The sequence below is a fragment of the Callithrix jacchus genome, chromosome 12, assembly GCF_049354715.1.
Source record: "Callithrix jacchus isolate 240 chromosome 12, calJac240_pri, whole genome shotgun sequence".
In the NCBI taxonomy this organism is placed as follows: Eukaryota; Metazoa; Chordata; class Mammalia; order Primates; family Cebidae; genus Callithrix; species Callithrix jacchus.
In genome coordinates, this window is record NC_133513.1 from 96,294,792 (window position 1) to 96,308,118 (window position 13,327).

Below are 13,327 nucleotides of genomic sequence, written 5' to 3' on the forward strand. Positions count from 1 at the left end.
GCCGTGGCTCACGCCTGTAATCCCAGCATGTTGAGAGGCTGCGGTGGGCAGATCACCTGAGGTCAGGAGTTTGAGATCAGCCTGGCCAACGTGGTGAAATGCTGTCTCTAATAAAAATACAAAAATTAGCTGGGGTTGGTGGTGCATGCTTGTAATCCCAGCTACTTGGGCGGCTGAGGCAGGAGAAACACTTGAGCCTGGGAGGCAGAGGCTGTAGTGAGCTGAGACTGTGCCACTGCACTCCAGCCTGGGTGACAGAATAAGGCTCTGCTCAAAAAAAAAAAAAAAAAAAAGGTAGAGCTTTTTGTGACTCACAGTACTTAGCAATAACTGCTTTTCATTAGATTCTTAGAGATGTTGTAATCCATAGGCTGTGAGTTCCTTGAAGATAGATCGCTCCTCTTTGAATCTTCTTGTTTATACATCTAACAAGTAATGCTCTTGACTTGCTCATTACAGAAGTGTTTATCAAATAATTACATTTAATATTCTACTTTTAAGGAGATAAGTATTTTCTCATGTTACAGTCATGAATGAGTTGGTTACTTGAGGAAAACGGGGAAAGTAAATGCTTACTCCAAGTCTACATTTGAGTCTCTGTAGGGATAATCTCTTCCCTGAAATGGTAACATCTATAATGTGGCCAGCCACAGTGGCTCACACCTGTAATCCCAGCACTTTGGGAGAGCAAGGTGGGAGGGTTACTTGAGGCCAGGAGTTTGAGACCAGCCTGGCCAACATGGCGAAACCTGTCTCTGCTAAAAAATACAAAAATTAGGCCGGGTGCAGTGGTTCACACTTGTAATACCAGTGCTTTGGGGGGTTGAGGCAGGCAGATGACAAGGTCAGGAGTTTGAGACCAGCCTGACCATCATAGTGAAACCCCGTCTGTATTAAAAATACAAAAATTAGCCGGGCATGGGTGTCGTGCGCCTGTAATCTCAGCTACTCAGGAGGCTGAGGCAGGAGAATCACTTGAACCCAGGAGGCAGAGATTGCAGTGAGCCGAGATCATGCCACTGCACTTCAGCCTGGGTGGCAAATTGAGACTGTCTCAAAAAAAAAAAAAAAGAGAGAAGCCAGCCAATGAATCTGCCTACCTGATTGTGTTTGTGCAGGCATACTTTAAAAACTGGCAATAGTAAAGCCATGTTAGGAGCCTTAAGGACATTGAAGTCGTTAAGGTCCCTGAAAATGGCTATAACAAATTACAATGATGGGAAACATTTCTGTAAGAGTTGATACTAAGAATTTGTTTAAATTCCTAAGTGTTAACAATTTTTTTTTAGGACTATGGCAAGGAGTCTCAGGCCAAGGATGTCATCGAAGAGTACTTCAAATGCAAGAAATGAAGAAATAAATTATTTGGCTCACAAAAAAAGAAAAAAAAAAAAAGAGGTCAGGAGTTTGAGACCAGCCTGACCAACATGGTTAAACCCCATCTCTACTAAAAATACAAAAATTAGCCAGGCATGGGTGGTACATACCTGTAATCCCAGCTACTCAGGAGGCTGAGGCAGGAGAATTACTTGAACTCGGGAGGCAGAGGTAACAGTGAGATCGCGCTATTGCACTCTAGCCTGAGCAACGGAGCAAGGTTCCATCTCAAAAAAAAAAAAAAAAAAGAAATTTAGCTGGGTGTGGTGGCACACGCCTGTAATCCCAGCTACTAGGGAGGCTGAGGCACGAGAATTGCTTGAATCTGGGAGGCAGAGGTAACAGTGAGGTGAGATCGCATCACTGCACTCCAGCCTGGGTGATAGCCTTGAGACTCTGCCTCTGAAAAAAGAAAATCTGTAATGCTTGAAAACAACCAAATCTGGGTTCTAAAGACAATAATCTTTAAACATTAACATCTCTTCAACTCTTGGTCAGCTCTCTTGTTACAAGTCACACATTCTAAGCAGCTACTAAAGATCAGACTATTTTGAGACAGGGTCTTGCTGGAGTGCAGTAGCAGGATCATAGCTCATAGCCTTGACCTCTCAGGCTCAATCGATCCTTCTGAGTAGCTGGGACTACAGGCATGCACTACCATGCCCAGGTAATTTTTGTTTTTTGTATTTATTTTTTCCATAGTGATGGGATCTCGCTATGTTGCCTAAGCTGGTCTCAAACTCCTGAGCTCATGATCCATCCATCATGGGCTCCCGAAGTGCTGGGATTACAGGCGTGAGCCACTGTACTCAACTCATTTTAAGTTTTTTTTGAGATGGAGTCTAACTCATTCTGTCACCCAGGTTGGAGTGCAGTGGCATGATCTCGGCTCACTACAACCTCTGTCTCCTGCCTTAGCCTCCTAAGTAGCTGGGAATATAGGCATGTGCCATCATGCCTGTATTTTTGTAATTTTAGTAGGGATGGGGTTTTGCCACATTGGCCAGGCTGGTCTCGAACTCCTGACCTCAATTGATCTGCCCTTCTGGCCTCCCAAAGTGCTGAGTACAGGCATGAGCCACGATGCCTGACCTGGTTTTTTTTTTTTGAGATGGAGTCTTGCTCTGTCTCCCAGGCTGGAATGCAATGGTGCAATCTTGGCTCACTGCAACCTCTGCCTCCCAGGTTCAAGCAATTCTCCTGCTTCAGCTTCCCAAGTAGCTGGAATTACAGGTGCCCACTACCGTGCCCAGCTAATTTTTGTATTTTTAGTAGAGATGGGGCTTAAACATGTTTGCCAGGCTGGTCTTTAACTCCTGACCTGAGATAATCCACCCACCTCAGCCTCCCAAAGTGCTGGGATTACAGGCATGAGCCATTGCACCCAGCTCTGGCTTGGTTATTTAAAAAAAAAAAAAAATCTGGCCGGGCGCGGTGGCTCATGCCTATAATCCCAGCACTTTGGGAGGCCGAGGCGGGTGGATCGCTAGGTCAAGAGAGCCAGACCATCCTGGTCAACAAGGTGAAACCCTGTCTCTACTAAAAATACAAAAATTAGCTGGGCATGGTGGTGTGCGCCTGTAGTCCCAGCTACTCGGGAGGCTGAGGCAGGAGAATCACTTGAACCCAGGAGGCGGAGGTTGCGGTGAGCCGAGATTGTGCCATTGCACTCCAGTCTGGGTAACAACAGCGAAACTCCATCTCAAAAAAAAAAAAAAAAATCCACAGTAAACACTAACATTTCCAAATAGGTTAAAATAAATTTTTATTAAATGTTAGAAGAAATTTATATACAATTCACAAATTCTTTACAAAGAATTGCCAATCCTTCTCTAATTCTGTAGTAGTCTCTACACAGATTTGAAAATTCTGCTGTGAAATAGGGTTTATAAAATATTTCTTTTAGAAAGCATCACAATGCTAATGTCAGGCAAAATCATGTTTAAAACTGAAGTCTTTGCATGGAGGTGAGCTTCAACACCCTTATTCTTTATTCCAGTGACAAAATAATGAGAAAATAAACATTAAACTGACTTAATAAGAAAACAATCAATAAGTAATTCTGTAAACTTCTCAAATTCTCCTAAAAACACTATCGCAAGGTATCAAGAACCACACTATGTACCCAAATAAAATGAATGTCAGAAATAAAAATACTGTCACAAAGAAGCACCCCTTGTTGGAAGATATATTAAAGAAGTCTTATTACACTGAAAGCTTATGGCACAGACCATAAACTCAGAGTCTCTTCACACAGAATAACGATTCATCCATTTTGAAGTGAATAACATCTTCTTTGTAGTGTTGCTGGTATGAAAAAGATACAAGTTCAAAATATGCTGGCAACACACAAAAGTGGCCACTAGTTCTGGTCTTTGTCTGAGAGTACACCCTGCAGTTTAACAAAGACTGGCTTTGAATCTTCCATTCAAAAGCACACTCCTTTTCCAAAAGGATGACTGCCCAACTGATGCCATTCCAGAGAGCAGACATCCCAACTACCAACTTGAAATGACTGAACAAAGAAAACTAACCGATTACCTCAAAGATGGAAAGCAAAAATCAGTGACAAAGTATTTAAAATCACAAGGAATTTTAAAACTCAATTTTTGAAAAATTTCCCCTGAGTTTTGGCTGCTTTTTTTATACAGTCTCTAGTAACAGATGTATTCCATCGTTCCAAGTTGTACTTATAAATGCTATAATTCTTGGTGCTAAAAATAGGTAAGTTATGTCTCAAACAGCAAAGTGGTAGCAATTACATTTCATTAAAATCTTTGGTGAGATACAGTCCTACAGAAGCCTCCTTTGTTTCCCTCATAATATGCCTAGAATCTTCAAGTTATCTTCAGAGGAGAAACCACAAGACCATAATGAAGGACAAGCAGACCATCCTGAAAACGGGAGAAAAAAACAATTTTGTAGTTCTTTCAAACCAGTAATCCAAATGATTAAGTCAAAGCTGGCTTATTTTTTAAAATAATCTAACACTAAGGTGAAATTACCTAATTTAAAGAAAATAAGTGGACCACAGAGTTTCTTATTCACCAAACACTCCTTGTGAATGTGCCTTTTTTTTTTTTTTGAGACAGTGTCTCACTCTGTCGCCTGGGCTGGAGTGCAGTGGCGCGATGCTGGCTCACTGCAACCTCTGTCTCCTGGGATCAAGCAATTCTCCTGCCTCAGCCTCCCGAGCAGCTGTGATTACAGGCGCACACCACCAAGCCCAGCTATTTTTTTTTTTTTCTTTTTGAGGAGTCTCACTCTCACCCAGGCTGGAGTACAATGGTATGCTCTCAGCTCACTGCAACCTCTGCCTCCCAGGTTCGAGCGATTCTCCTGCCTCAGCCTCCCAAGTAGCTGGAACTACAGGAGTGTACAACCACACCCAGCTAATTTTTATATTTTTAGTAGAGACAGGGATTCACTATGTTGGCCAGGCTGGTCTTGAACTCCTGACCTCATGATCCACCCACCTCGGCCTCCCAAAGTGCTGGGATTACAGGCATAAGCCACCATGCCTGGCAATCTTTGTATTTTTACTAGAGAGAGGATTTTGCCATGTTGGCCAGGCTGGTCTCGAACTCCTAACCTCGGGTGATCTTCCTGCCTTGGCCTCCCAAAGTGCTGGATTACAGGCGTGAACCACCGCACCCTGTAGCCCTATTCTTTTGGCCAATGTCTCCCTTTTGAAATGGAAGTTATTTGCCCAATATCTATACCCTCCTTGTATCTTGGAAGTAACTAACTTGTTTTTGATTTTACAGGCTCATAGGCAGTAGGGAGTAGACTTGTCTCAGATGAGACTTTGGAATTTTCAGTTAATGCTGGAAATAAGTTAAGACTCTGGGGACCTATTGGGAAATCATGATTGTATTCTGAAATGTGAGGACATGAGATTGGGGGAGGCAGGGGTGTATTGATATGGTTTGGATCTATGTCCCGAACAAACCTCATGTTGAAATGTAATCCCCCGTGTTGGAGGTGGGACCTGGTGGGAGGTGATTGAATCACGGGATTGGATTTCTCCTGAATGGTTCAGCACCACTTCCCTTGGTACTGTCCTCACAAAAGAAAATAACGCCTCGTACACTCTGGTTGTTTAAAAGTGTATAACACTTCCCCCCTCATTCTTACTCCTAGTTCCTGTCATGTCTTTGCCTTCTGCCATGATTGGAAGCTAAGCCACTATGATTCCTGTACAGCCTGCAGAACTGCGAGACAATTTATAAATTACCCAGTCTCAGGTATTTCTTTAGAGCAATGTGAGAATGGACTAATACAGTATGTGAATTACATCTTAATAAAATTGTTATTTTAAAAAACAAAGGTCAGGCATGATGGTTCACACCTGTAATCCCAGCACTTTGATATTGCTTGATCTCAGGAGTTCAAAACCAGCCTGAACAACATGGCAAAACCCCATCTCTACAAAAAATTTAAAAATTAGCCAGATGTGGTGGTGCATGTCTATAGTCCCAGCTACTTGGGAGGCTGAGGTGGGAAGATCTATTGAGCACCCAAGGTTGAGGCTACAGTGAGCTATGATTGTGTCACTGCATTCTACCCTAGGCAACAGCGTGAGACTTTGTCTTTTTTTTTTAGACAAAATTTCACTCTTGTTTGCCCAGGCTGGAATGCAGTGGCTCAGTCTTGGCTCACTGTAACCTCTGCCTCCTGGCCTCAGCCTCCCATGTAGCTGGGATTACAGGTGCTTGCCACCATGCCCAGCTAATTTTTTGTATTTTTAGTAAAGACAGGATTTGGGCCGGGCGTGGTGGCTCACGCCTATAATCCCAGCACTTTGGGAGACCGAGGTGGGTGGATCACAAGGTCAAGAGATCGAGACCATCCTGGTCAACACGGTGAAACCCCGTCTCTACTAAAAAATACAAAACTTAGCTGGGCATGGTGGCGCAGCCTGTAGTCCCAACTATTCGGGAGGCTGAGGTAGGAGAATTGCTTAAACCCAGGAGGCGGAGGTTGCGGTGAGCCGAGATCGCGCCATTGCACTCCAGCCTGGGTAATCAGAGTGAAACTCCGTCTCAAAAAAAAAAAAGACAGGATTTGACCACGTTGGCCAGGCTGGTCTCAAACTCCTGACCCCAGGTGATCCGTTCACCTCGGCCTCCCAAAGTACTGGGATTACAAGCATGAGCCACCATGCCCAGCCTGACTTTGTCTTAAAAAAAAAAACAAAGAAAAGAAAAGAAAAAAACTAAACTCTGGTGAAAAAAATCTGAACAATGGTTGCCTTGGTGGTAGGGAGAAGAATTAACTGAGAAGGAACTGAAAGAACTCTCCGGGAGTGACAGAAGTGTTCTGTATGTCAAGGAGGGGTTTGAGTTGAACAGCCAGGTATTTGTTGAAACTCATGCATTGCATTATGTCAATTAAAACATATCATATGTATGTATGCACATATAACTATGCATGTGTGTATATTTTCTGCTTCTTCCAAGGAACTGTGTAATTTACATTAAGAAAATAATTCTTGGGACCAGATTGTGAGGAAAGGAAAAAAAAAGATAGTTCTTACAATATTCGCACTTCTTTTAAGCAGTCGTTCCATTGAGACAAATGAACATAGGCAATTATACAAAAAAAAAAATCGTATTTCTTTTCTTTCTTTCTTTCTTTTTTGAGACCGAGTTTCGCTTTTGTTAACCAGGCTGGAGTGCAATGGCGTGATCTCGGCTCACCGCAAGCTCAGCCTCCTGGGTTCAGGAAATTCTCCTGCCTCAGCCTCCTGAGCAGCTGGGATCACAGGCATGCGCCACCATGCCCAGCTAATCTTTTGTATTCTTAGTAGAGACAGGGTTCCACCATGCTGACCAGGATGGTCTCAATCTCTTGACGTCGTGATCCACCCGCCTCGGCCTCCCAAAGTGCTGGGATTACAGGCTTGAGCCACCGCACCCGGCCTCTTTTTTTTTTTTTTGAAAAAGGGTCTTACTCTGTCACCCAGGCTAGAGTGCAGTGGTGTGATCATGGATCACTGCAACCTTAGCTTCCTGGGTCAATCAATTTCCCCCACATCAACCTCCAAAGTAGTTGGAACTATAGGCATGTGCCACCACACCTGGTGAATTTTTGTATTTTTTATAGAGATGGGGTTTCATCTTGTTGCTTAAGCTGGTCTTGAACTCTTGGGCTCAAACAATCCCCTTGCCTCAGCCTCCCCAGTAACTGGGACTACAGGTATGCACAAACATGTCTGCTAATTTTTCTATCCTTTGTAGAGACTGGGGACTGGCTATATTGCCCAGACTAGTCTTAAACTCCTGGGGTCAAATTATCCTCCCATTTCTGACCCACAAAGTGTTGGAATTACAGGAGCAAGCCACCATGCCTGGCCAAGAATTACTTTTCTTTTCCTTTTGAAATGGAATCTTGATCTTCCAGGCTGGAGTGCAGTGGTGCAATCTTGGCTCACTGTAAACTCTGCCTCCCAGGTTTAAGTGATTCTCTTGCCTCAGCCTACCAAGTTGCTGAAATTACAGGCAGCTGCCACCACGCCCAGCTAATTTTTTTTTTTTCTGAGGTGGAGTCCCACTGTCACCCAGGTTGGAGTGCAATGGCACGGTCTCAGCACTGCAACCTCCACCTTCTGGGTTCAAGCGATTCTCCTGTCTCAGCTTCCTGAGTAGCTGGGACTACAGGCATGTGCCACCACACTGGGATAATTTGTGTATTTTTACACAAATAAAAATACACTCCAGCATGGGCTGAAGTGCAGTGGCACGATCTCAGCTCACTGCAACCTCTGCCTCCCGGGTTCAAGCGATTCTCCTGTCTCAGTCTCCCGAGTAGCTGGGATCACAGGTGCCCACCACTGTGCCTAGCTAATTTTTTGTATTTTTTTGGTAGAGACAGGGTTTCACTATGTTGGCCAGGCTGGCCTCAAACTCCTGACCTCATGATCCGCCCACCTCGGCCTCCCAAAGTGCTGGAATTACAGATGTGAGCCACCACACCCTGCCATAGAAGCTCCTTTTTTCTTCCCGAGAATTGTGTTTCTAGCAAACAAACATTTGTTTGAGAGTTCATTGAATCTTCGTTAGTACTTCATAAGCTTCTCAGAGTCATATAGTTCTCAAAACAATTTTCCAGCTGGGTGCAGTAGGTCATGCCTGTATTCCTAGCGCTTTGGGAGGCCGAGACGGGTGGATCACAAGCTCAAGAGATCGAGATCATCCTGGCCAACATGGTGAAATTCCATCTCTACTGAAACTACAAAAATTAGCTGGGCATGGTGGTGCACACCTGTAGTCCCAGCTACTCAGGAGGCTGAGGCAAGAGAAATGCTTGAACCCGGGAGGAGGAAGCTGCAGTTAGCTGAGATGGCACCCCTGCACTCCAGCCTGGCAAACAAAACAAAAAACGATTTTCCACTATAGGTTCTGGAATACATTAGAATATGTGGTCCTATTTTCTCTTCATTAAACTTGTAGATCCTATCTTGCTTTTTATTATTTTGACTAGGAGACTTCACATTATATTCCCACTCATATTATAGGTTAATTAGAACATCAAAATAGTCACCTTGAGTTATCTACTGAACAAGAAAAGCTATATGAAATCTCTAAAGCACAGGCATCCAATCTTTTGGCTTCCCTGGGCCACAGTGGAAGAATTGTGTTGGGCCAGCATAAAAGATGCTAACATAGGCCAGGCACAGTGTGGCTCATGCCTGTAATCCCGCCACTTTGGGAAGGTGAGGTGAGCGAATCACTTGAGGTCAGGAGTTTGAGACCAGCCTGGCCAACATGGTGAAACCCTGTCTCTACTAAAAATATAAAAATCAGCTGGATGTGGTGGCACATGACTGTAATCCCAGCTACTAGGGACGCTGAGGCAGGAGAACTGCTTGAACCTGGGAGGCAGAGGCTGCAGTGAGCTGAGACAGTGCCACTGCACTCTAGCCTGGGCAACAGAGCAAGAACCCTGTTTTAAACAAACAAACAAATAAATAAATAAGCAAGCTAATACAAACAGTAGCTTATTGTAAAAAAAAAATCTCATCATGTTTTAAGAAAGTTTACGAATTTCTGTTGGGCCCCATTCAAAATTATCCTGGGCCATTGGTTGAACAAACTTTCTCTAAAGCTTGACAAGTACTTGCAAGTTTTTCTTGAAATGCCCTTCTTGATATACTGGCTTAGTAGCCTTCCAAATTTTATTATAGCACTGGATAGGAAAAAAAACCAAGGCTTCTGGAATCAAACTGCCTAGAGTCTGAGCCCTGTCTCACTCACTGACTGTAGGAAGTTACATGTCCTTACTGTATCTTAGTTTCCTTTATCTTTAAAATGAAAAAGAAAAAAAAACTGCCTGAGAATAATTATGAAGAATAAATAAGCTAATCTATCTAAACTACTTAGAATAGCACCTGACATACAGTAAGCATTTGATAAATATTAAATATAATTATTTATAGTCTAGGAAATTTTAAGATAATTGTAGAATATTTATGGAAACTTACTGATAACATGGAACTTTGTTCTTTCACTATGTAACTTATCTGATAGACATGGGGAAATGTCTAGAACCTACCTGCATGGCTGCATCACCTATTGCACGTCGGATTTCCCTTAGAGTTTGATACTGCTCCAACAGGTGATCACCACAGATGATATCTACCTATGGACACGAAGAGAGTATTAGATTGCTTTCTTGCTTCAAAATACCATCTGAAGAAATGAAGATAAAAATCAACATAATTGTTTCCAAACTAGATTTTGCTATTTTATTTTAGACTGATTAAACACTCCTGAAATGAGAGTTTTAGAAACTCTTTATAGAAGTAAATAAGGTAACATGGGAAGAGCATTAGAGGATATGGCAGGACAACAGCACAGTATAACTGATATTCAAAATTATTTCCCTGAATCTCAAAGAAATTAAGTCATGTTGGATGTATTCAGCATCAGATGGCCCAGGAAAGTATGCATCTTTTTAAATATCTGTGATAAAAATCATTAAAAGGTATTAATGCTTTAAAAGGCAATCATTCATTAATTGAAAAATTCTCTTACGAGGAGTATCTTTTCAATGATGCCATATAAATCAAAGTACAACACTGCCTTAAAGTACACACTAAGGAGACTGTTTTGTAGATGAACAGTCTCAACAAGGTCTTTTCAGCCCTTTGATAATTGCAAAGCTCTAAGATATTATCTCCAGATAAGGTGTCACTCTGTCACCCAGGCTGGAGTGCTGGGGCCCAATCATAGCTCACTGCAACCTCAAACTCCTAGGCTGAAGCAATCCTCCCACCTTAGCCACCCAAGTAGCTGGGACTAGAGGTGTGTGCCACCACATCTGGCTAATTGGTTTTTTTTTAAAAAAAATTTTGTAGAGACAGGGTCTTGCTATATTGCCCAGGTTGGTCTCAAACTCCTAGTCTTAAGTGATCCTCCTGCCTTGGCCTCCCAAAACAGGTGTGAAACACTGTGCCCTGGCCAATATATTGACTTTTATACAGAATTCTCTAGAGAGAATATTGTTGTATATATACATTTTAATAAGACTCTACTATACTTACTTGCTAAGACAGAAATGCAAATCTTTAATCTTTCTCTCACTGAGTACTACTCCCTTCTGATTGGCTTAAAATGGGGTTAGATCCTCAACAGCTTATTAATATATATGTATCACTTAACTGGCTCCATCTCTTAACATTGCTATTTAGATTATGGTATGATATTTCTCCCTGTCTTCCATACCAGAATATCACCATTGACTCCTCTTTCTCCTATCTCATACACAAAATGTTTGTCCTTGTGTTATAATCACCCACAATATTTAATGCAACAAACCACACAATCAACCTAGAAACAGTGCATCACACCACATAGTCCTAAGAGGGAGCAGAAACCTGGATTTACCCAATAGGTCATGACTGTCAGCCAGGTGTGGTGGCTCACGCCTGTAATCTCAGCACTTTGGGAGGTTGAGGTGAGTGGATTACTTGAGGCCAGGAGTTCGAGACAGGGTTTCACCATGTTGGCCAGGACGGTCTCAATTGCTTGATCTCGTGATCCGCCCTCCTAGGCCTCCCAAAGTACTGAGATTATAAGGCGTGAATCACTGTGCCCGGCCAACCTAACTTTTAAGATGGAATTTGTTATGGCAGGATTAACAAGAAAATCAAATATCACCTTTTATAGAAGAATTTTTAGTGATCAATGTGAGGTATATGTTCTAAATTTCATTTCATAAAAGCAAAATAAAGTCCGAATATCAAACAATGTACAAAGGAATATGAAACAATACTAAGTATTTATAAAGCAAAATACAGCAAAACATCGAAGAGTAAATAGCACTAGATCAACCATGGTAACACTGAAACACGGGAGTCTCTATGGGAAAGAAGTACATTTGGATAATTATTGATATTTAAATTTTAAATCAACTTAAGTCTTTTTTTTTTTTTAAATAATTTTTTTTTCTTTTTAAAGACGGGGTTTCACCATGTTGGGTCAGGCTGGTCTTGAACTCCCGACCTCAGGTGATCTGCCCGCCTTGTCCTCCAAAGTGCTTGGATTATACATGTGAGCTACCACGCCCGGCCAAGTCTTTCTTAAGAACACATGATCTGTAATTTTTAAACTTTCAGAATTGTCTTCTTTTATTTTAATCTGCCACAAATAACTTTAAAGGTAGTTTACCATTTAACAGTCCTGTGGGAATTGGACTCAAGTGACTGCAGGACACCAAGAATTGTATTCTGATGACCAGTAAGCCAGCTCAATGTTTTGTTCCTATTAGAAGTAACTCATTTACTCTATCTTAAATTTAGGCTTCAACAGTGTTTGTCCCCAGTTAATGGGTCTGTATATTTGATAATTCTATTCCACTATTTTAACATTTTGGTTAAATAATAATGTATGAATATTACCAGCTATACAGTAATTAAGAATATTTATTTAGAGAGCAAAGAACTGAAAAAGAAAATTAAAAGTTGAAACAAATTTTATATCTTCTTTTTTATTTTTTTGAGACAGGGTCCCTGGCAGCACCGCCTTGACCTCCCAAGCTTAGGTGATCCTCCTACCTCAGCCTCCATGGTAGCTGGGATTACAGGTGTGAGCCACCACACCCTTTATATAATTTTATTTCAAAATGCTAAAAGCCTTAAATTTCGGCTGTGCTCAGTGGCTCACGCCTGTAATCCCAGCACTTTGGGAGGCCAAGGCGCATGGATCATGAGGTCAAGAGATCGAGACCATCCTGGCCAACATGCTGAAACCTCGTCTTTAATAAAAATACAAAAATTAGCACGCGCCTGTGGTCCCAACTACTTGGGAGGCTGAGGCAGAAGAATCGCTTAAACCCAGGAGGCAGAGGTTGCAGTGAGCAATCTGCACTCTGCAAATTGTGGCAGATTGTGCCACTGCACTCCAGCCTGACGATAGAGCAAGACTCTGTCTCAAAAAAAGAAAGTCTTAAATTCCATGATGTAAGCAAAAAAGAAACCCACATTTTTAGTAACAAAATCAACCTAGAAGACATATATTGTACAACATGGTGACTATACTTAATATACTGTACTTGTTGAGTAGAAATTTTAAGTGTTTTCACCACAAAAAATATGTGTGGTAGTGATGTGTTAATTAGCTCAATTTTGCCATCTCACAATGTATACATATTTTGAAACATCATGTTGCACACAATAAATATAGATATAATTTCTTTATTTCATTTCATTTCTTTTTTTTTTTTTTTGAAACAGAATCTGACTCTGTCTCCCAGGCTGGAGTGCAGTAGTGTGGTCTTGATTTACTGCAACTTCCACTTCCTGGGTTCAAGTGGTCCTCCCACCTCAGCCTCTCAAGTAGCTGGGACTATAGGTGTGTGCCACCACGCCTGGCTAATTTTTGTATTTTTAGTAGGGACAGAGTTTCATCATGTTGGCCAGGCTAGTCTTGAACTCCTGACCTCAGGG

The 13,327-nt window shown here is 42.0% G+C and overlaps 1 protein-coding gene and 1 non-coding gene across 2 annotated transcripts in view; one reads left to right on the plus strand and one right to left on the minus strand.

Moving 5' to 3' along the window:
* Window positions 1–1,076: 1,076 nt before the first annotated feature.
* LOC118146580 (small nucleolar RNA SNORA33) lies at window positions 1,077–1,206 on the plus strand. The gene has a single exon (XR_004732434.1). It is a non-coding gene; the product is annotated as a small nucleolar RNA SNORA33 (small nucleolar RNA).
* Window positions 1,207–3,125: 1,919 nt separating this feature from the next.
* Window positions 3,126–13,327, minus strand: part of PCGF6 (polycomb group ring finger 6) — a 42,858-nt gene continuing 32,656 nt past the window's right edge. The window contains exons 9-10 of the mRNA XM_002756569.5: window positions 9,934–10,020; window positions 3,126–4,271 (exon numbers count right to left, since the gene is read on the minus strand). Coding sequence (XP_002756615.1) covers window positions 4,215–4,271; window positions 9,934–10,020 — 144 coding nt within the window. The 3' untranslated portion in view covers window positions 3,126–4,214. The remainder of the gene's footprint in view (window positions 4,272–9,933; window positions 10,021–13,327) is intronic.